This window comes from Rhipicephalus microplus, chromosome 1, assembly GCF_043290135.1.
Source record: "Rhipicephalus microplus isolate Deutch F79 chromosome 1, USDA_Rmic, whole genome shotgun sequence".
Classification (NCBI taxonomy): domain Eukaryota; kingdom Metazoa; phylum Arthropoda; class Arachnida; order Ixodida; family Ixodidae; genus Rhipicephalus; species Rhipicephalus microplus.
The window spans coordinates 154545097-154569527 of record NC_134700.1 but is presented as its reverse complement, the minus strand read 5'-3'; the positions used below and the strand labels follow the sequence as shown (position 1 = coordinate 154569527).

Below are 24431 nucleotides of genomic sequence, written 5' to 3'. Positions count from 1 at the left end.
AAAGAAGAGGTCCGAAAAGCAGCGATTATTCAATGGAATGCCCGGGGGCTGAGGTCACGCATCGCCGATTTCCGTCGGTTCGTGTACACCAATAAGTTCCCCATCATTGTCATCTGCGAGCCAAATTTGCAAAAAGAAATCAGACTTTCTGGTTATGAGTCATTCATGTCGTCTACAACTGTGGACAATAGCAAAGTTCTGATGTTTATTCGCTGCGACCTCACCTACATTCATCATCCGGTGTCACCCCACGACGACAATCAATATATAAGTATAACAGCGAAAAGGAGACTTACCATCACGGTTGTGGGTGCCTACCTCTCTCCGTCAAGTCGTTTCGACCATACAAGACTACAAGGTATCCTGTCAGCAACTTCTCACCCATGCATTATAATTGGCGACTTCAACGCCCATCATACAATCTGGGGAAGTTCGAAGACCAATGTTAAAGGGAGAAAGTTGGTGTCCTTCGCCTCCGACAACCAACTTTTCTTGCTAAATGATGGCAGTCCAACGTTCCTACGTGGTTCAAGGTATAGCAGCTGCCTTGACCTGGCCTTTGTCTCACGAGGCTTCGTCAAGCATGCTGAGTGGTTTCCAGACATAGAAACGCATGGAAGTGACCACATTCCAACTTACGTCAAAATAGAGGGATTGTCCCATGCTAAGATACGCGACACTGTTCAGAGAGTGGACTGGTTGAAATTCCAGTCTCGCATGAAAGAGCAATGTGAAGCAAACATATCCCTCGACATAGAGGAGATAATTAAAAGCACAATACACGATACTGCGTGTACCCTCACCTGCTCTCCCAAAGTAACGGAATTTGACATCGAGCTAGAACGACTTCGAGCAATCCGACGCCGTGCTGAACGAAGATACCGACGCACGGAGGCAATAGAAGACTTACGGATTGCTCGACGTATACAAAAGAAGATTCAGCGCCGGATAAATAAACTCGAGACACAACGTTGGACTGCTTTTTGTGAGTCACTTGACCCACGAAAACCTTTATCTCAATTGTGGAAGACGGTACGAGGTCTCCGCACAAAATCCACTCAGTGGTCACCATTCAGGGCTCTCGCACTTTTTGAACAGAGACGCAGCATTGACGTGGCAGAAGACTTCTGCGCCAGAGTATCTGGGCCACTCGCAGTGCCCAATAGCCTATTGCCCTCGACTAACTCTCCACAAACACTGGATTCCCGCATGGATATGCCTTTTTCTATCGTGGAGCTCAGAGCAGCACTGGCTTTGTGTGTACGCACGTCGGCACCAGGGCCCGATAGAATTTCTTATAGGGCCTTGTGTCATCTGGGTGAACGCGCGAGAATCCTCCTTTTGGAGTTGTACAACAAATCCTGGCAAGATGGAACGCTCCCGACAAGCTGGAAGACAAGTCGCCTAGTTCCACTTCTGAAGCCAGGCAAGTCACCGTTGGACCTCTCATCTTATCGTCCGATCGCATTGGCCAGTTGTGTAGGCAAAGTTATGGAGAGGATGATCCTGGGACGCCTGGAGTGGTTCTTGGAGTGTAACAACATCTACCCAGATGCCATGGCAGGATTTCGGCGTGGTCGAGCATCGATTGACAACGGTGTCGACCTGGTCGCTTATGTCCAACACGAGAAAGGCCGTAAGCGTCTCTGCGCATCTTTGTTCCTAGACGTCAAAGGGGCGTATGACAACGCTACGCATGAAGCTGTTCTCACCGCCCTCGAAGATATAGGAGTAGGTGGTCGGATGTATCGCTGGATACGTAGTTATTTGTCAATGCGATCCTTCTTTGTGAGCACTGAAGATGGTCCAGCCTCTCCACATTACAGCCACCGTGGCGTCCCCCAGGGTGGCGTACTCAGCCCTGTGCTGTTCAATCTTACGTTAATTGCTCTCAGTGAGCATCTGCCAAGCACGGTCAGGCTATCAATGTACGCAGATGACATCTGCATTTGGGCATCGGCTGTAACACGCCTGCAGTTACGAGGAAGAATTCAAAAAGCTGCCACTGAAACATTACACTACCTCCGAAACCGAGGCTTGGAAATTTCTTCCGAGAAATGCGCCCTCGTAGCTTTTACACGAAAGCCTATGGATAAGTACACTAGAAACATCAATGGTCAAACTGTGCCGTACGTTCGATCGCACAAGTTCTTGGGCGTCATAATTGACAGGAATCTATCATGGAGCGATCACGTTTCGTACATGAAGAAACGGTTAATGGACATCTGTAATATACTGAAGTTCTTTGCAGGGAAGACTTGGGGAATGTCTCCCAGTGCAATGGTACAACAGTACAGAGTACTTTTTCTCGGTTTCCTGCGGTACAGTTTACCGGCATTGACCAGTGCAAGCAAAACAAGCCTTCGAACGCTACAGAGTGTTCAATCCCAGGAACTCCGGATTTGCCTCGGCTTGCCTCGTAGTGCGTCAACAATGGCTACTATAGCTATCGCCGGTGACCACCTCATCACGACACATATCGACGTTGGGGCACTCCGGACACATATAAGGCATATTGCTCGGACACCCTGCCACCACCTAGCCTCTTTACCAGCAGACAGACCACGTTCGTCGTTTAGCCAAACGGTCACCACATACCGCGATTTTTTGCCAACATGCTTCACACCCGCCGCCAGGCCTTTGACTCCTCCCTGGTGCCTGGCTCAGGCTAATATCAGGCTAACTGTACCTGGCATCAAGAAAAAAGCAGATATGTCGTCACCTGCTCTTAGACAGCTTGCTCTGCTCTTGTTATACGAGACGTATCAAGGCTGTATACACGTATACACCGACGGCTCTGTTTTACAGAAGAGTTCAACGGCATCATTTGTTATACCGATAAAAGACACGACAAGAAAATTCAAGACCTCCCACCTTACGACGTCAACGGGAGCAGAGCTCACAGTTCTTCGTGCCGCATTGCAATTTATCAGCGATCAACAGCCACAAAAATGGACAATTTTCAGTGACTCAAAGGCGGCGCTGCAATCCCTTCTATCCCCTTTACGCCACGGCCCGTACGAACAGCTGGTATTTGAGATTGCAGAAAAGACTCACCAATTCATTGAGGAAGGACATGAAATAGCCTTTCAATGGCTGCCAAGTCATTGTGGTATAATTGGCAATGAACGGGCCGATCGAGCTGCGCGTTCTGCCCATACTGAAAGCGATGAAATATCAATTCCGCTTTCCAGAACTGACGCTGCACGGAAACTCCGCATGCTTGCTCGCAAGCGCACCACGTCACAATGGAACGAGTCACATTTTTTCCATGCACGGTTAGGTACTTTAGACCCAACTCTCAGTCTTCGAATTCCTCCGGAATTACGCCGACGAGACGCTACTATGCTGTGCAGATTATGGTTGGGCGTCGCATTTACCAATGCGTACGCGTTCCGCATAGGAATGGCTGACACTGCTGCATGCAACCATTGTGGCAGTGATGAAACAACTTGGCACATTCTGTGTGAATGCCCACAATACTGCTCGCAGAGAATGTTACTCTGCAATACACTAGATGAACTGGACAATCAGCCTCTTTCGGAAGAAAGACTCCTGCACTGCCGACAGGACTTTATGTTGCAGAAGAAGGCTGTGAAGGCGCTCATGCGCTTCTTGCGTTCAACCGGCCTGTCCAAACGACTGTGATCGGAACTCCCTCAATGTGTGCGCATGTGTTTTTTTTTTAATTTATTTTATATCTCTCTATAGCTATCCTCTTTCCGACCCTTTTCCCCACCCCCGTACAGGGTAGCAAACCAGTTCGTCTAGGTTAACCTCCCTGTCTCTTCCTTTTAATTATTTCTCTCTCTCTCTCTCTGTCGCCTCTGTTCGCCATGCAATGATGCCGTACCATACCAGTTTTGCAACATGCCATGTGAACGAAACCACCGCAAGAGCTGCAGGACCATGAAATGTAAATCATGACATTCATGGCATACATGTCATGATTTTTATATTATGGCTAGTCTTATATGTTCATCATACACCCATGTTATGCCATACCAAGTTTGGTATCGATACCATTATCGAAACGGCCAGGAGAGCTAAAAGTCGTAGGTGGCTAGAGAGATAGATACGCTTTAAGTCGCCGAAGTTCACTAAGAAATGCTTCGTATTTAATAACCTAATGAATTTGGTTTTTTTCTCTCTCTCTCTTTATGTGGCAAGGTGCTACAATGCAGCAAACAGGCGATACATATCCAGAAAGGTGCATGATTGGCTTTGTCGTTAGAGCATGCCCTTAATTGACCGCTAGGTAAACAAAGGGAAAAGAGCGTTTTGTTTCTTGCTTCCTCTATTTTCCTTGCGCTCTGTATTCAAACTGAACTCATGCTGCACATCACTTTCCTTCCTACAATATCTGCGGCTAAACGCTCTTGGTGTTGCCCGTGGTTGATGCTTCGGCACCCAGAACGGGAGCCTTGGCTCCTATTCTGGGTCCTGCAAACGTCGACACATTTTGGGGGCAAAGCTCTTTATAGCGGCACCCGGTCGTCCCTCGTAGCCGTTGTAGTGCGATACAAGTATAATATTTTGACCTCCAAGGTGGTGCCGGTGAGAAATTTCTTCTGTGCGTTGCTGAACAATAAAAAATAGTGCTCAATGTACATGCCAATGGCTGCTAACGGGGAATGAGAGACAAGAGCATTCGGCTTTTAGTTAACGTGCACACTGCGATCTCCATTAGCAGCCATTGGCATGTACATTGAGCACTATCCGACAGGAAAAGGTTGCTACGTTATACTCGCTGGGTGTAACCTCCTTGGTTTTAGAAAGGTTTAGCGAGCGTTGGGCTGCAGTGCCATGAATACAGTGAACTAGTATATACCATGAACTCGAGGTGGTTAAAGGTAAGAAGTAGACCCGAAGCGCAAGCCGTAAGAAAGTGTGCGTGTGCCACCTCTCGTTTAGTCCTTGGAATGTCTGCTGGATGGCGGTGCTTCTATATGGGGAATATGTGATGAAAAGATGCGAGATGGTGCTACTTGGAGTGTTGAATAGATTCACGAACGGGCACAGACAGATGCATGGATGGACGCATGAGCTAACGCAGGGGCGGATGCATGGACGAACGCAGGGACGGACGCACGTACAGACGCACGCACGGATGGGCGGATGGATGCATGGACGGACGGAAGCAAGAACAAATGGACGGACGAATGCTTCGCCCCATTCTCCATCATTCACTCCGTGGATATGCTGCCAATTTTTATTCACACGTGGTCGGTGTCCTCGTCTTTTTATTAAATGATTCTTCTCGATGAGATTGGTGTTCACCAAAGCCTTGATTGCATTCTCATAGTATTTACTGAAAAAGTAGGTATACCGTGTATCACACAGCCAAGCAAATATTCATTACATCCATTACTTCAGCTCAGCTGTTTCCACCGTGAGCGACTTTTTCACAAAAAATTACGGCAGGTTTAAGTATCATTGTTAGCCAGTCATGCACCACCAAAGCGCTGATGTTTGCCACTTGAAACAACATATTGTCGATTCCAGATTCGGGTAATTCCACCGCGTGATCTAGTTGCTAAGGTATACTCGGAAGAATCCTGGCTTCGGCGGCTACATTTTCAATGGAGGTGAAAATGGTGTAGGGCCCGTGTGCTCAGATTTGGGTGCACGCTAAAGAATCCCAGCTGGTCGAAATTTCCGGAGGTTTCCACTACGTCGTCTCTCATAATCATATGGTGGTTTTTGGACGTTAACGTTCACATATCAATTATCCGTGTTCGGAAACACCGCCTAGAGTAATGGCTCGGGCCTATGTCGGGCCCGACATAGGATTTTTTTGCTCGAGTGCGGGCCAGGCTCGAAAGGGTAGGCTACTAGGCCCGGGCCGGGCCCGTGGAGTGCTCTAGTCCAGATCCCCATCGGCCTTGGCCGGGTCTGCCTGATTAGCCAGCTGCCGCTGGTCCTCGATATACTCTTGGCCACTATCAGTGCCTCACACGACTATTTTTGGTCCTGTTTCTTTGACGTGATTTTTTTTCGCGATAGCCACAATATGAACACTCCAGGCGCATTCTTTCCGTCACCGTTATGCTCCGTGTGAAGTCACATTCCACAAAACATCGCTCCACGCACCGTATATGTTTTATGCATGAGCGAAACATTGCGAAGGCTGCAGACGAGCGCGGCTCCACCTGAAATGAAACTCGCACACTGCCTCCATTAGGCGAAATAGCATGAACTGGTGCCTGTGGGGGAGGAAAGGAGGAGAGTGTGAGTTCGTCGCTTGGGCAGCAACTGTCTGCATTGATCAAGAGGGCGCGTTATCTCGAATTAAATCAGCATCCATGTTAGTCCTGCGCTCGCAGCGCTTGCTTCGCATTGAAGCGACAGAGAGCACGAAAACCGCTTCGATACCAGGAGCGACCGTATTTTATTATGTTAACGTTTTGTTCAGTTACTCCAGATCATACCCTAGTAGAGTTATCTGCTAACCTTATTTCGTATATCATTCCAAGTTATTGCCATCACATTAACTGTATCACCCATGCGGCGAAACTGAATTTCCCGCCCTTGCTGTTCCTTGGTATCTGTTGGTTCAGGAAAGCTTATCACCATGTGGAGAAGGACGTTAGGAATCGCACAGTTCCTGCACGCCTCCACAAATCGCGTACGATAGTATTTATTGAATACTTTGCCGACAAATGGAAAATTTAGAGATCAGCACACTGTATGCCGTCTACTTTGTCGTTAATTTTGGATGCGCTGGGGGGCGTTTCCTTCTTACGATTTGTCGATGCTCCGAAATTGTTGGCTATTTCTACTGGATCACATCGAACTTCGTAGACGGTGCTCTACGCATTGACAGGAAAATCAATCTGGTGCGTTCTTCGATGGCGGCATATGCCGCTTCGTTTTCGGCCAAGCAGTTTGTAGCCTGCGATCCAGGCGCTTTATCCTGTGCGCATTCTGTAAACCAACAGACAAACTCTCCCCGTTCAAGCAGCATATAGCTCTACACAATAAGCTCTTTCATTTATACAAGAACAATACAAGGGTAATGTAGGTCTTCCTTGTATAGTTTCGGGACCTTGTTTGCTTCGCGGTAACCTATACTGGCAAACTAACTAAAGCTGAAGCGCGTGTATCACGCGTTCGGTATTGTTGTCTTGTCTCTTCCCGTACTGTGCCCGTATTCGATGGGTGAAAATTGCTTCCAGTTGGTCAATCATTGAGCAAATATTCTAATACCTTGTTTCCACTACATGCTTAAAGATTGTGACTTAGCGCTCTCTTCTAATCTTTTAATACGAAAGTGCTTAATGCCAGCGTCCACCACGGCTCTGCTGACGTATTTCCGTCACGGATATGACGTTGTAAAACATACAATAAGAAATTGCAAGTAAAAAAATCAACAGCATCTCCCGCTAAAGGGAACAATGCGTAGATTCTAAGCAGCGAGCGCTAACACTTACACAGGCGGCAGCGTTGACGGTGGTGTTCCTCATGGCGTGGCGCAGGAAAGAAGCCTCGGGAGGCGCAAACCACGCAGTGATGTACCGGTGTTTCCTACTGGAACATGCCAATCACTGCTATAGAGCAATGAGAGACAGAAGAATCCGATTGGACACAGATACCCACAATCCGCTTTTAGTTGGCGTGCAAGCTGCGAATTTTTATTGTTCAACAACGCACATTAGAAATCTCCCACGGGCACCAACTTAGTGGTCCAGATTTATTGCTTATATATACTGGGTGGCCAGTAAACAGTTGTGCAGCACGGGCAGGCAGTTTTTTCATTGAAGAAACTTCGAAAAAATTCATGCTCAATTGATTGGGTTCCGGCATCTTTAATTGGGACAGCTTAATGCTCTCGGATAGTATAACACACCATATTCTAAATCGTCAAACATTTATTCTGAACACAATCTGGCTAGCAGACGCTGCCTGCCTCGGCTTTTCGAGGTGAGATAGGGGGAGCGTAGGAGGGGTAAAAGAGAGGGATGGGGCGTGCGATGCGGGTGTAAGCGTCACTGAGAGGGATGCCTGGAAGAGAAAGAGCGGAGCGTAGGAGAAGGGGAGGGGCACGCATGCGCATTAAGGGTGGTCAGTCTCGACCATGAGATGCCTCGCATCTAAAAACCATAAAAATAAGTTCCGTTGCGTGGCGTCGAACCTGTGACCACTCGCTCCGAAGCACATGACGCAAACCACCAGGCCGCAAAGCGCACGTTGCTCAGTTTGTTCAGAGCTCAGCAACTTCAGCGCGTTTGCGTCATCAGTAGCGAGATGGCGCGAGGTGCACACTTTGGATGCGCGGCTCCAAAGGTCGTCGGCCCGCACCACTCCGAGCCTTGCTATGCGTGCACGCCTCCACATGACGTGGTCAATGTACTCAGGCACGGTCAATCACCCCGAGATTCCTTTGAAGTGCGAGAGAGCGCGAAGGTCACTTGGCTCGCTGCCGCGGCTGCCTAAGGAGCGCGCTCTTCACAAGCGACAAAGTATTCTGACAGATGTTAGCGCTTGTGCTGAGTATACTTTTGCATTGGTTTCATGCGTCTGTTTCCTGTTGAAGTAGCTTTCTTTTAGTGTCAAGCTGTGACGGTTGTTTGCCCGCGCTCGCCCGGGGTATACTCATTTAGTGCATTTCTTCTTGAGATGCGCTCTCCAAGCGCAGAGCTGCTTGCCCTTTTTCGCGCGAGATGGCAGTTTGTTGCTGTACCATTCATTCCTTCGCCCCTGTGGAGAAACAACACACAATAAGTGCTATACTTCCTCTGTGAGGACACATTTAATTTTGGTGTAATACAGATTCTTATAAAGAGGCATCAGGCGTGTTTTTTTATTCATCCACCATTTTTTTCTAGCTCTGAATTGTAGATTTCAATGACCTTCACAGAAGGTGTTCAGAAGAATGTACCTTATCCATAAATTTCCAAGTGGCCTATAGTTTCGAAATACCTTCTGGTACTCCTGGTATTCTTGTACCTTCGTATTTAATTGTGCTGACTCTCCTCCTTTAGCGAAGGCCACAAACCCGACATTGCTATATATCTAGCTGCCTTGCCTTCCCCTTGCTCTCTCTCTCTCTCTCTCCAAGCAACTTTTCTGCAAACCAGCAGTTCTGGCGGCTGTCTTAGTCTTACCGTTCAGAGCGCTGTGCCTTTTTACTCAGTACTCGCTAACACGTAAAAAAAAATCACAGCATATTCACGTAGTGAATGACGATGAGTGGAGCGAAGCACCCGTCCGCCCACCCGTGCATCAGCCCGTCCCCGCGTTCGTCCGTGCATCGGGTTATCCGTCCGTCCATGCGTCTGTCCATGCGTTCGTCCGTGCGTCTTTCCGTGCGTCTGTCTGTCCGTTGGTCCGTCGGTTTGTCTGTCTGTCTGTCTGCTCGTCTGTCTGTCTGTCTGTCTGTCTGTCTGTCTGTCTGTCTGTCTGTCTGTCTGTCTGTCTGTCTGTCTGTCTGACTGTCTGTCTGTCTGTCTGCCTGTCTGTCTGTCTGTCTGTCTGCCTGTCTGTCTGTCTGTCTGCTCGTTTGTCAGTCGTTCTGTCTGTCTGCTCGTTCGTCAGTCAGTCTGTCTGTCTGTCTGTCTGTCTGTCTGTCTGTCTGTCTGTCTGTCTGTCTGTCTGTCTGTCTGTCTGTCTGTCTGTCTGTCTGTCTGTCTGTCTGTCTGTCTGTCTGTCTGTCTGGCGACGAGCACGAGCCGCCGCGGACCTTCACGCCCGCCTCTCCACTTCGTCCATGCCCCACTAATGGTTCGACACGTACGGCGACAATCCAGGAAACTGAGAGAGGCACTTGTTCCCCGCGCAACCTGGCACAGCTAGCGCCGCAACCAATCTGAGTGTAGTGGTAAAGCGCCATTAGAATGTATTCAATCAACTGCAGTTTGTATGTACTTCTATGAGACAGCACCATTTATTATACAGTTCGGGACATACTGCCGGTTACGCCTCACGCGGGACAAGATTAGACTAAGAGCCCTGCCATGGTGGTCTAGGGCCTAAGGTACTCGGCTGCTGACCCGTAGATCACGGGATCGAATCCCGGTTGCGGGGGCAGCATTTCCACTGAAGGCGGGAATGTTGTAGGCCCGTGTGCGCAGATTTTAGTGCACGTTAAAGAACCCCAGGTGGTCGAAATTTTTGGAGCCCTCCACTACGGCGGCTCTCATATACATATGGTGGTTTTGAGACGTTAAACCCCCCATATCAATTAAATCAAGGTTAGACTAAGAGGAGCTTCGCTCCTAAAAGATTTCAGTGTTTTCTCTCACGATCCCGAGCTTCGATGTCCAATGGGACGGAATGCTCACAACAGGGCATTTCGTTCCGCTTTAGCATTCAAGCTGCAAGCTTTACCAAGGAGGACTAGCAGTCGCGTGTCCTTCGAATCTTTTCTCGTGTTCGCGTAAAGTCAAACTTTTTAAGCCGTAAAAACTACAGGAACTGGTGCGACGGAATCAAGAAGTCAAACTGGCCACACAAGTGCCGCGTACGCCATGAAAAAAACAACGCATATCAAGGTTGTTGAGGGCATGTCAAGTCGCATGTGACAGATATAGTGGTACTTTCTCTTGCTTTCTCCCAGGTTCTTCGTTTTTTCTTTTGTTTTTTTTATTTCTTCAAGAAAATCACTTGCATTGGTGTGCCCAGTGTCAACGCCCGTCTTCGCCTCGCTGGCACTTTCCGCGATGTGCCACGAGCGTAAGGTGTGACGGCATCGCGTAGGTCATGCACTGTACACAGCATCCGCACCTTTTTTTTGCCGCTGTCATGTCGTGTCTACGAGGTGTTACAGCCCACGACCGTGAAATAAATACCGCTTTAGGTGCTGGGAATGAAGCGCTCCTTCGCAGGAACTAGTGGACCTGCGTGTCGAGCACGTCGGTCGACTGAATCTCTGGAGACGTGCTGCCCCGCATTACGCGTGACGAAAAAAAAAAAGAAGCAGCGGGGTGCCCATATTATGCACAACTCGCTCATGCGTATCACAACACGAAGGAAAGGCTACGAAAGTGAGAAAAACCGTCGGAGAAAGATGGGACACTCGGCGATATCAGATCTCCTGGAAGCGTCTCTCGTACGACCTCCCTTCCCTCCTATTCCATGCATTCCGACTTGCCTGAGCAACATACGCGAAAGGAAGAAGAAGAAAGAAGAAGACAGAAAGAAACGTGAGATTCGCCAAAGAAGTAAAGTACGGAAACGAAATGCCAGCGGAGTTGGGAGGAGGAAGGTGGGGCACGTGATCAGACTAGCGTATACTATGGTTACAGGAGCGACGATGTGCCGAAAGAGGGCACTTGAGCACTCCGTACACGAGCGTCGAATAAGGCGTATAACGGAACGCAAAAAGAAAACTGCGATGAAAACAAAAAGAAGAGAAAGAACGTTCGTGAAAGTGAGAAAGGCTTCTGCGTGGAAGATCGTTGAAGAAGCAGAGAGGGTGTACAAGGCTTGTTCTGGGTAGGAAACCGGAGAAACCCCAGAAGGCCTGGATTTTTTTCTCCTCTCTCTCTCTCTCAAACTCCTGATACGCTTCCCCGCTACAGTCAGCCAGAAGAGATCAGACTCCACCGCGTCGGACTCGCGTTGCACGGCGACGTCGCCGGGCAGAGTGTAGCCAGTCCGTGCCGAGGCGGCAACGACATCTCGGCGGTGCGCTATCGGTAGCCACCGCCGCTGTGCTGCTGGCTCGGCTGTATTTTGTCGCTGCTGCTGTCAGGGAAAAGGAAAAGCGCGGCGTCTCCAATTTACAGCGGCAATCGGGGCTCGTTTACTGTGCGCCTCTACGCTGATCCGGAACGCGGGCCCCTTCTGGCTGAGAGCGGACGGCGCGCTCGGCAATATAGGCACGAGTCCGTTCCCCCTCACCCTCTTTCAATTCACTCCGACACTTGATTCTGGTCGCCATCCGACCGGCCTCGCCGAGAACACCGGAGAGAAGAGGGCTGAGCGGCAATGCTTGCTGCACGCGTCTCCAGCCTGGTCTGCGAAGCAGTTCTTCAAATTTGAGCCGTTAGCGTGCTCCGAAGTGCAGCAGTGGTGGCCTTCGCAGAAGTCGGAAGCGCACATCCGCCCGTCGGTCTGATAAAGATCGTGCCAGTGACCGTAGCATCCGACGTTGTTGCACGAAAAGAGGAGACCGCGCCCTTCGCATTCAGCTGTGCGAAGTTCTGGTGTCACTTTTGTGTACAGTGAATACTTTACGGCACAGTGCGACAGCGGATGCAATAGGCTGTGACAATTGACTGTGAAGTCTAGGGCCAGCCGTGTTCCCTCGTTGAACAGCGTTTTCGCCTCCATTCACTTGGATAACAAACACACTGCAGAGCAGCGCAACCCTCAACTGTATTTTTTCGATCGTGCACCGGTTTCCTTTCTTGGCATCAATTTACATCATAGTCTGCAGCTTAGCGCTACGTATTTGCGCCAACGGTCGCATACGAAGTGATTGAGAACGACAGTTCTTGCAGCAGTGCCTGAATTGTGGTTTTCCTGCTCGATCATCGAAGTGCGTTACTGCAGGAAGCTCGCAACTTGGTGTGACTTGTGGTACAATACCGAATCCGGATTCGCTATAGCTCTCGACATTACAGTTCTGGTGCGTGATTGGAATACATAAGCTTTTCGAAGCCGTGTTAGAGTCGTCGACAATGTCAACCATGGTGCCGAAAGAGGTCATCCATCGCCTCTTTTCGAAGAAGCTTTCAATGGAGTAAGTCTGCCTCATTTAGCAAACGCGTTGTGCACTATGATGTCTGCATTATCAATGACAGATTCTCTTTCAGCATCTTGAACCTTGGCGTCACGTCATTAACTTGCGTGCCTTTCTCTCTCATACTTTACAACGGTGTGCGTGATTTGCATGTTCTCATGCCAGCTAAAATGCTTTCTAACTGGCAGCGAGTGCTTCTTGCTTAATGGCGCAGTTACACTGTCGACATGGAAGTACGTGCTGTGAGTCATACGAAGAAAGAATAATGATGATTTCGTCAGCCCATTGCCAACCGAATAATTATACACTGTGTGGTTTTGGGTAGATATGAACGACAACTATGACATTGGCGCAGTCACTATGTTGTTCTGCTGCTGCACACGAGGCCAATGGTTCGATTCCTACGCGACCGCAACGGCTATTCCACGGTTGTATTCCACGGTTGGAAGAAGGCCTGCGCGCCTCGTTTTGGGTGCACATTATCAAACAAACGCTGGTTAAAAATGAACCCGAATGAATCCACTACGAGTCACCTAAGAAACAATAGTGTGCCTTTGTGACCTTAAGCCCCGTTATATATAAACAAAATCTCTTGCCTGTGCAAAATAGAAAATGGCGACGTTAGTTATGTTACATTATAACATTTTCATGTTGCCATTATGCCTTTACACCGTTTTGCGGTATTGTTGGAATTGTTGTCTCGAGAACGTAAGGCTAGGCATCGTTTTCGTGATAAAAGGGAGAAAGAACGAGAAAACAACACGTCACTGGTTTCAGCCGGTGACACAGCCTCCGCATGACGTACGCACGCTGCCAAGTATTGATAGCCTTTGGTGAAGACAGCAAACATTTTGTGGGACGCAGATGCAGCATTAGATAACCACTAGAGTCGCGATGCCCACTTGCGTTGATGTTTTACACACGCTTATCTCATAACGTAACCTCCCGTACCCTTACGTTATGTCTGTACCTCATTCGTTACGAATGTTATTGTGCGAGCAACTGTGACTAGCAGTGCGATCCCACTCGTATCGGTCGGTTTACCTATAATTTTCTTTTTTTTTAATGTGACCCGTTTCTTAGCGAACTTCAGTTACCTTGACGGCGGTTTCATTGTGATAGCATATGATTGCTATTTCGATAACACCGCGCTGCATGAGTAGAGGTCAGTGTGCGGCCGCTGAGAGGTGACAGCTGTGAAGTGAAAAATAGTCGGAATTCGCCGATAAATTCACATGTAAAGTGTGCGGTGAGTGCGTCAGAAAGTGGTGTGAAATTAGCTGTGCAACGCGCCCACGTATCAATTCAAAGCGCCGCACAACAAATTGCTCACGCCAACAAAAGGCGACTTAAAAACAAACTAAAAAACGTACCTGCACCAGTAATGGTGACGTGATAACATAAAAAATCACGGATCTACACGGAGTTAATGGTAATTGGTGGGCGAAGTAGTGGGTGGTTCGGTGCCACCGCAACTCCCTTGTGACATAGCCCACTCACGCGTTTAAATGAGTGACAAAGTGGCGTACGGTTATATACACAGGTTATTGGTCATAAATGTTATGCGGTGTGGAGTTGTGGATTTCATTTTGCCCTCATTATTACTGCTTTGTATTATGACATCTAGCCTGAAGTTGGCAAATACGACGTCTACACACGTTCCTCTGGTGGCAGTTGGTTGTTTCCAGCCATACTAAATGCACCGTAAAGCGCATCGTGACGTCATATACTGTACGAGCCAGTCGCTGCCCGTTATTCCAACGTCGAAGTCTTCGAGAAGTGCGATGTCCCTCAACTCCGTGTCCGGCGCTTGGCATTTTTGTTGTTTTGTCGCCACTTCCTGCGCCTTACGTTCATGATCTTCCATGGCCCAAAGAGATCTTTTCATGGTTGAAATTGTCATCACGGAATAATCAGATATTTTGCATGGGCTAATGCGCTTATTCTTCATCGTCTTCGCCATCAATGGACAAGCCTAGACCTAAAGTCCTTCACGCTAAAGATCTGTAGAGGCTTTCAGGCTTCTAAATAAAGCCAGTAACACAAACATAGGTGTCATCCGGGTGGAATAATCAGCTGTTTTAACGTGTTCAGGTGTGTTACACCAAGCTGCAAGCTGGTGTTTAATCGCGCTTCTTGTACGATGGCTGAGATCTGGCTTCACTTTCTGGTACTGATTTTTGTTCGGACAATTCTTTAAAAAAACCTCCTTGTGTCAGTCATTTTCCTTTAAGAGCTCTCCTAAATCACGCAAAGCAAACCCCCGGTCAGTACTTTCTGAGCAATCGGTGACGACTCCGGATGGAAGCGCTTCGTCGGTCGCGGTTGCTAAGCGAGCTGCCCAAGCACACGCTCAACGATGCCGACTCCAAAATCTAGCAGGTCGCATTGCTGAAGCTGAATTTGGTCATCACCGCCAAAATATTATTGCATGTTCCAAATTATTTTCACACTTATTTCGAAAATAAGATCTAAAAGGCAGCTGCATTCAGATTCAATATTTCAATCATTGGCTGCTTCCTATATCGCATGGTGATTTTTTTCGCTAAACTGGGCTATATCGAAGGAGTCGCAACATCAACTCCCCCAGCAAGAAAGTTTTATTAAGTATGCTTCGTATTTCGGCTCTTAATTTTTTTTTTTTTTTGATGATGCCCCGCCACGGTGGTCTAGTGGCTAAGGTACTCGGCTGCTGACCCGCAGGTCGCCGGATCAAATCCCGGCTGTGGCGGCTGCATTTCCGATGGAGGCGGAAATGTTGTAGGCCCGTGTACTCAGATTTGGGTGCACGTTAAAGAACCCCAGGTAGTCAAAATTTCCGGAGCCCTCCACTACGGCGTCTCTCATAATCATATGGTGGTTTTGGGACGTTAAACCCCACAAATCAATCAATCTATCAAATCAATCAAAATTTTTGATGAACTTCAAGCACCTCGGCGCGATCATTTCCGTCACGTGCTCAGTTGTAGATCTTGTAAAATGATAGTGCCATGTGCGTTTTTTGTTATATTGAAATGTATTTGCGTTTCAACCTCGAAACCTGTTAGCAACGCTCGGCGCAGACCGTGCGGGAAACCGCGCGACTGTTTGGGATGATTCTGTAGAGATTGCGCGCAAGACACGAATAGTCAAGTCAATTCGAGAGCCTACGCGAGCACACACGATAACGCTGGACGACTTCTTACACGAATGATCAGATTTTCTCGACGTCCGCTGACTGTGTTCCCGCAGCTACCAGTGTAGTAAAGCGTGAACTGCTTGCACTGTGTTGGCCTTAAAAGAAAAGCGAACAGCGGTATAAGCATTAGAAATGGTATATACATAGAGTGCACCGTACGCCGTCCAGCGATCACCACTGACAAGCGCGCAGCACCCCTGTTTGGCCACTCTGTTATGTCGATGGTGATGACGGGATAGCCCGAACTGTGTATAATTTCTGCTGCTTGCAGCTGTTCGCTTTTAATTTGACGTTTATTGTACAGTACCTCGATTTTTCATGTGCTGGCCACAGGTTCGTTCGATAGAAAGCTGCGCGTTTCACAGTCGTGCTGTAGCCAGAGTTATTCATATTTTATGTTTAGAACGAAAAGTGAGTGAACCAAAGCAATGTGTGCTTTACAATGGGAGGCCTGTACACAACTATGTGTTGAAAGAATACATTGCTGTAGTCCATCTCTTACTTGTCGTGTAACGCCATTGGCTAGGAAAACTTGTCGCAGTAGATGCGTTATAGAACTAAGAATAAGAAATATATCAATGAACTTACCACATGTTACGTATTTATTCGTTGTTTTTACGTTGAGTAATACTCGAATGAGTTTTGTGCCTTACATACAAACAAACCCCGTTATTTTTATGGTTGCGATTAGGTTGTCCTTCATCGCTTAGCGTCCAATTGCTTTCTCATCGTGGCATCCGTAATTAGCTCTGGCAGCGCCATGCCGGATTTGATGGTGAAGGCCACGCACGAAACGCGCGCTGTTACACATTCTGGTGTTCGAACGTCTTACGTCTTCCAAAGCATTGTATGTGCGGGATGTATGATCCGAAAGAAATGAAGAACACAAAAGGGAGAAGGCAGGCAAGTTAACCACAGACCAATCCGGTTCGCTAGCCTGCACCATGGCCGGACTCGACTCTCTCCTCCGCTGGTGCAGAAAGATGAGAGAGAGAGGGAGTGGGAAAAGAAAGATGCAAATGATTAATAAATGCGCTCACACGTATGTGGTGGTGGCACTGTACAAAAGTCGCAGGCGTTCAAAAAGTCCCGTATTGCTCATGAAATACAAATGTGCTTCGACTGCCCTGTCGCCCAACAAGCGAGCAGGGACGGTGCTCCAGCAGCATCTGCACGGAGAGCGGCCAATCGTCCAATCGTCGCAGCGCGTCAGGAAGCGTTCGTCTTTCGGAGGCAGACCGAGGGCAACGATATATCACGTAATCGGTGTCTCTCTCAGTGTCACAGATCTCGCAGGCCGCACTGTCGGTCACTCCAATTGTCGCTGTGTATGCCTTCGTGAAGGCAAACCTCTACCAAAGCCGACAAAACGACGGGTCATATCGATGAAGTCCGGATAGATGGAGGTCGGGTTTCCGGTGCAGGATTTATTTCGTGAAGCCTCGTATGTCTTTTACTTGGCGTGTTCTGCTCTTTCAGACAGGAACTACGTGGCAGGTGACGAAGCTGCCTTGCAGCGTCTGTCCATGAGAGAGAAATCGGCACGGTGTGCTCTTCTAGGTGGTACGTGCGAGCCCCATTGCTTGTGGACACATTGCCGCTGATGCCGCTACGACCAGGTCTCAAAAATCGGTGATACCAACCTAGGCCGACGTTTTATCTCCGTATTCACGCCCGAAAATTCAATTTATGACGCGTACAAGCAAATTTATTTTATTGAATTTTTACTATATCCGTCAGGCCAATTCCCCTTCAATAAAGTGCAAAGATTTTTTTTTTATTTTTACATACTGCAGCCTCAGTGAGGCTATTCCAGGAGTGGCTAAAGAAAAAAAACGAAAACAAGAACAAATCAAAATTTAATAACAGGCTTCCAAAACTTCTTGAAGTGGTAGAGAATGAGCACTTCCGGGCAGAATATTCCAGATTTCTATAGTAAAAGGGATAAAGCTGTATTTGGACAGGTCAGTGTGGGTGAAAAAAGTAACAACGTTAAGGGCATGCTCACTCCTCGTGGGAAAAGATTTGGAAAATTTCAGATATGGACTCTAAAGTGCTGAAGTGAGAAGAATTGATTAAGTTGCGCAGTCATTGTAGGCATTCAACATGGCGACGCTTCGCAAGTGTAGCGAGGCCTAGTTCGGGAAGGGAATTCGTTGTAGCAAAATACCTGTCGCATATCTTGCATATACAGCGCACAGATATTTTTTGAACGGATTTTAGTTTTTTTATGTCACATTTCTTATGGAGGTTGCAAACCACGCCACCATATTCGAGAATGGGTGGAATAAGTGTTCTGTAGGTAAGAAGTTTGGTTTCACGAGGAGCGATACGATGTAAATAACCTAAGATCTTTAGAGCTTTTTTGCATGTGAGATCAATATCTTAGACCATGATAAATTATTTGTCATAGAGATGCCAAGCTACATAAATTCGGGCGCCCTGCACGAACTAACATTGTTGAATCCACAGTCAAAAGTTAAAAGATATGAACGTTTGGTAAGTGACCGTCTTGGAGAAGTTAATATTTATTTGCCGAGATTTGGACCAGCTACGAAAATGAGAGAATGAATCTTAAAAAGTGGCATGATCCAGTGAATATTTAACAGTAAAATACAGAACGCAGTCATCTGTGAAAAGGCATATTTTCACACAAATGTGCAAAGGGAGGCCATACATATAAAGAAGGAATAACATGGGTCTTAACACAGAACCATGGGGAACTCCCGATGCAACCGGCATCGAAGGCGAGTAAGTAGAGTTGGAACTCACATATTGTGAACGCTGCAAAAGAAAGTCGGATATCCAGCCAACCAATGATGCGTTCTTTAGTATAACAAACAATTTGTGCAATAGTTTAGGATGAGATACAGTGCCGAAGACCTTGGCAAGGAGGGAGGAAGGAAAATAAGAAGAAAAGAATGGCAGGGAGGTTAACCAGCCAATAGGCAGCCGGTTTGCTACACTGCGCATGGGGGAGGGGATGGAGAGAACTTGGAAAAATCAATAAATATGGTATCAACGTGGTCACCTATGTCTAAAGAGCTGCTGATGTGATGTACGAAGTCTATCAGTTAAGTAATGGCGCTAAGACCAGGTATGAAACAATGCTGAGAAGTGCTGAAAATTTTGTTTGTTTCAAAACATTCTATGATGTGTTGGAAAACAACATGCTCTACTATTTTACAAGAATGTGCTGTAAAAGAGATGAGTCTATGGTTGCTTAATAATTAAGATTGCCTAATTCAAATAAGGGGAGAATGGAAGTACGTTTCCACGAGGATGGAAGTGTCTCTTTTTTAGGAAATCATCTCTCGAGAGACTTCCTAAAGATAACTGTGAAATATCTGCTACACCTAAGAGCGTATCTAACTAGAAAAGCTGTCGGGATGCCGCCGGGACCGCATGATTTCTTGGTGTCTATAGTATAAAATGACATTGAGTACACCCTCAAGTGACGCTGACACATCGTGGAATCCAGGATGAGATTCTGAATGAAACGTTTGAGTTGTCGCTCGCACAGACCGAGTGGAAGATTGCTGTCTGGTCAGATTTATATTAATCTTATGAAAAATGAAACGCATCATAATAAAAACCACTGTAGGCCTTTATGCTACACTTTATGTGGAGTTACTGCGCACAAAAGGCTTGCATGTGGTGCCAGTGACTAGACACAGATTTGTCCATTTTACCTTGCCCACTCACAGAAGATGAAGATGTTATTGTTCGGGTCAATGGCAACTCTGTATCTTTTCACGTACTTGAATCTTGCGAGGTAGTGGCCAATTTCCTATTTTCTACATTTGCACTGAGTGGTGGTGGGTGGTGGTGGTGGTGGTGTTGCAGCAGGCGGGGTTAGCCTGGCCTGCAGGGCCGGATTGTTCCGCCTGAGCATCTCCTGAATTTGGAAAATGTCACCACGTGTCAAACAGCCCAGTGTCTCGCAGGAAGACCAACAAAGTTCGTTGCACGTTCCTCTTAGTTGCCGCGGGTCCTTCAGGAAAGATGATGTCATCAACTGTCCGGTGCCTATGACAGCCTTTTCGCAAGGTGCGGATCATCGCTGCTCTTTGCGCATCAAACTGTGAGCAAAGCCAAATGAAATGTTCAATATCCCCGATGTCACCACAGAAGGCACAAAACGGGGAAGCGTGTCTCCCAGTCTTGAATGACCAGGCCGGGGTGTATGTGGAGCCGGTTCTAATGCGGTACAGCAGCGTTGCTTCTTCACAAGAAAGTCCATGAATTACACATGCTTGGTGTGGAAACTTGTAGATCGCCTTGAAATGATTGCGTATCACATCTTTGTTGTTCTGGTAAGTCTTGGGAGTTCTTACTTTTGGAAACGATGTACGTGCTTCACATGCAAGGGCATCAGCCTTTTCATTGCCCTCAATGCCAACGTGGGATGGGATCCACTGAAACTTTATATTAGAACTCTTGCCATTTAGGTGTTTGATTAGTGCCAGAGATTGCCTGGTGAACTTTTCTTGAGGTAGGCCACGATGCAGTCTTTGTAGGGCCGATTTGGAGTCCGTCAGCACTACAACATCTCGTGCAGAAAAGTATCGCAGTTTTCGCAAAGCCGCTGTAATTGCAGCGCTTTCTACCGTTGTGGACGAAACCACGCGATCCAGGCGGCCCGACCATGACACGCCCAGGCTGGGTATGCAGAAAGCCGCTGCGCAGCTATCCGTCTGTGTGTACACTGATCCGTCGGTGTACACTTGTAAGTGGCCGCGGTACATGGTGCTCAAGTGGTCCAGCGCAAAAAATGTTGCTTCCGCGGCTGGAATGGTGCGCTTCGCTGGTAGATTGGGTACGCTGAAATTGCACGCAACATCCACAAAAGACCATGGCGGGTCCATAGGGCGCCGTTTAGGCAGTTTCAAGCGTAAATATGGAAATGTGTTTAGTGCCGCGTTGAAATGTGAGCCAGTTCTTGCTCTTAGCCGCCGGAGAAGCACCGTGCCTGCGAAGGACTCGCCCAGTCTTGACAGCTGCGTCAATAAGGCGTGAGACGCCAAAAGGCGGAGTGGAAGAGACTCGGCTTCATTGGTGACCTTCGTGTTTGAAGCCGCCTGAGGGACTCCCATCGCCAAGCGAAGACCCTTTCTGTGCACTGCCTCTAGGCGTTCGAACTGGCTTGGTGATGGTGATATCAGGGGCAGCTGATAAAAAATGTGGCTTGTTATAAGCGCATCATTCAACTTCAGCATGGACATAGGATTGTTGCCCCAACGGACCCCTGCCATGCGACGAAGAGCGTTGATCCTTTGCACTGATGCAGTGACTATACCATCAACCGCACGTCGCCATAATAGCTTGTTGTCGATGGTAATGCCCAGGAAACGAACACTTGTTGCACAACGAATTGAGTGGCCTCGAATATTCAGCGACAGACGTGTTGACTTCCGTCACGCTCCCGGGAAGAGCATGAAGGCCGACTTTTCCGCTGATAAAGATAGGCCAAGTGTCAACAAGTGACGCTCAATGATTGAAATAGCGCTCTGTGCTATCCGGGCCAAACGTTTGAGCTGGTACCCTGAGATCCAAATGCAGATGTCATCGGCGTAGATGGATATTTTAACTGTTTTCACAGCTGAGTGCAGAGTGTCGGGAAGCCTGGCCATGGCAGCGTTAAAAAGCAAGGGAGATATAACACTTTCTTGTGGGACGCCGAGGGAAACGCGTCTCTCTTCGCTCGTTACGTTTCTAAGCTTAACACGGACACAGCGGTCTCCGAGAAATTCATGTACGAACCGAAGAGCATTTCCCGACACACCCATGGCTTGGAGCCCGTTCATGATGCCTGCCTGAAGCACACAATCATATGCCTTGGCAACGTCAATGAAGACGGCGAGTGTCGAGAGTCCGCTGACACGGTGGTGTTCGATGTGGCTTAATAGGTCCAAAACACTGTTCTGGGCACTCAGTCGTGGGTGAAATCCGGTCATGCACGGTGGCCATCATCTTCCTTGTTCAAGGTACCAAGTTAATCTTATACACATTAATCTTTCCATCAACTTAGATACGCATGATGTAAGAAACACCGGTCGATATGACGCGAGGCTCGCAGAATCCTTTCCGGACTTTAGGACTGCATGGCACCACCCATGCTGTCTTCCAAACAAATGGGATCTCTCCCGTGCTCCAGACATGATTAAATATGTCCAAAAGGGTCCTTTTTCGCTCATATGGTAGATTTGTCAGCATTTGATTGCTGATCAAATCGGGACCCACGGCACAGCGTTTTCTTAATTTGCTAAGTGCCATATCCAGCTCTCGGAAAGTGAATGGCGTATTCATCGTGTGAAAAAACTGGGGGGACAAAGAAATCGCCGCTCCTGCTGATCTACCAGATATGTACACGTCTGCGAAATCCTCTGCAAGGGTTTGCAAATCTATCCCTTGTTTCAAAGCGAGTGCTTCGAATGGCCTGTGTGTTCGGATCTTCCCAGAAAAACTATTTATTACTGCCCATATCTTTGTCAAGGGCGTAAACGTTGATAAACTCTCACAGAAAGCGGCCCATTGATTTCGTCTTAATTTTTTTGTATGGCGACGAATCGCAGCGTTTATCCTGTTATATTCGGTTTTCGCAGACGGATTTCCTTTTGTTCTCATTATTTTCCGCTCCGCCCGTCTACGTGCTGCGCAGAGGTTCTTCAATTTCAAGTCAGGAGCAGGAAAATGGTCGGGCAGTTTCAGCAATGAAGTTGCTGATCGCTTGCTTTGCAACATATCTGCGAACAGCTCACCAGTGGATTTGTCCAACACTTCTCTGTAGGTGTCCCAGCGTGTTACATTGCAGAATTATCGACCAATAGTTCGAAATTTCAGGATATTGGTGAAGATGGGGAAATGGTCGCTGCCCATCTTGTCTGGAGCCGTGGTCGATGATACCAGAAGGTCCGTGGAGTGAAGTACAAGGTCTATTGCACTCCATGAATCTGGCGGCCTGAAAAATGTAGGTTTACCATCGTTCGCCACACATAAGTCGGCAGCATCTGCAGCTGCTAGAAGTTCCTTGCCTCGAAAATCTACACTCTTATCTCCCCAGTGTGGATGGTGCGCGTTAAAATCACCACAGATTATTCGAGGTGCGGGACATCGAGTGCAAAGGTCCTTTAGGAAAGTCTCCATAGAGACCTTTTTTCGTGGGCTTATGTACACCGATACCACACTCAGTTCTACTCTTATGCACTGAGTTCTTATGCACTGAGTTCTACACTCTTATGCACAATTCTACACTCTTATGCACGATCTACACTCTTATGCACTGAGTGTTGCATGGTTTGCAGCCGATATAAAAGATCCATTTCCCACTGTCTGATAACCGGCGTGTGTACTTTACATCATCTTCCCGTGTGGCCAAATGGTCTTGTCACTATTTTCTATCTTGAGCAAGCAGCACCATGAAAAGACCGAAAATGCCCGGACAGTCTTTTCGTCATTTTCCGCCATTTCGTTTCCATACCAATGAATCTATACCGACTCTCCCAACAGCTAGTCCTGCTACTTTAGTTCTCTTTCTGTCAAAGTGTTCAGGAGTTATTTGACACGAAGACTTTGCACTATGAAGGCAGACGGTGAGCGGGAACTTCGCACGTTGCTATGTGCTCTATATAAAACAAAGTTCCTTCGCTTCATAGAGCATCAGCAACCACTCTGGGCGCTCATGATGATACACTTGTCTGCTAAGCTCTTATGCTCTTAGGTCGACAACGCATGTCCCCCCCCCCCCTCTCCAATATTCAGCACGTGATAATCTCGTGTTACAAAACTGTTCTCGCCTTCACTCAGGCCAACATAACAGCAAATCTTCGTTAGAAGAAAAACAGCAAATTGTGATAATCCCACCTGGAGACAACAGCGCACTGAAAATAAAATAAGAAAGCAAAGAAGGGAGGAACACACACAGCCCTCTCTTCTTCGCCTTATTTTTTTTACAATTCCTTCAATGAAATATGAATAGGCGCCAACTCGTCCATTTCGCCATTTTATTAGCGAGAGTCATCTTTTTTATGACCTTTCTAGTTAAACAAGCATGATTGCTTAGTATAACTCATGTCTTTAGACCGTCTTATGTAACATTCCAGGAGCTTTACGAAAATTCCTAGGTTCAATAAGGAAACACCAAATTTAAGCAAGAGATTATAGAAAAACAAGACACGGGATCAAGGGACAAATCTATAGGGTAATCATACACAGGGAAGTATTATTGTACATTCATCCTGTACATTTCTGTTTTCCTAATAAAGAGTCACTCTGTCTCTCTGCACATGAACAAATAAAACAAAGGAAGCAATTGAAAACAGTAAATATGTTTTTCATAGATGAACACTAGAGCATCGATTCATTTTGGTGTATCTAAGTGTACGCAAATTCAAGAAACAATAACACATCTTTAGCGTCGACGAACGTCTACAATGAGATAGTTTCAACGCAATGTATCACGTTGCATGCATGTAGACATCCTCCTTGTTGTGGCTCTGACCACTTGTGTTTCTTAATAAAAGATTATTCAGGGTCTATGGGAAAGCACTTTCGATTGGGGATAAG

General features: G+C 47.4%; 1 protein-coding gene across 3 annotated transcripts in view; it reads left to right on the top strand.

Moving 5' to 3' along the window:
- fray (oxidative stress responsive kinase frayed) overlaps positions 1-24431 on the top strand; it is a 293102-nt gene that overhangs the window by 92550 nt on the left and 176121 nt on the right. Inside the window, exon 1 of one of the 3 annotated variants that reach the window (XM_037429832.2) lies at positions 11644-12688. The exons of the other annotated variants lie outside the window; for them this stretch is intronic. Within the exon in view, the coding sequence (XP_037285729.2) occupies positions 12627-12688 (62 nt within the window). The 5' untranslated portion in view covers positions 11644-12626. Of the gene's footprint in view, positions 1-11643; positions 12689-24431 lie in introns of those variants that run through there. 3 annotated transcript variants of the gene reach the window in all.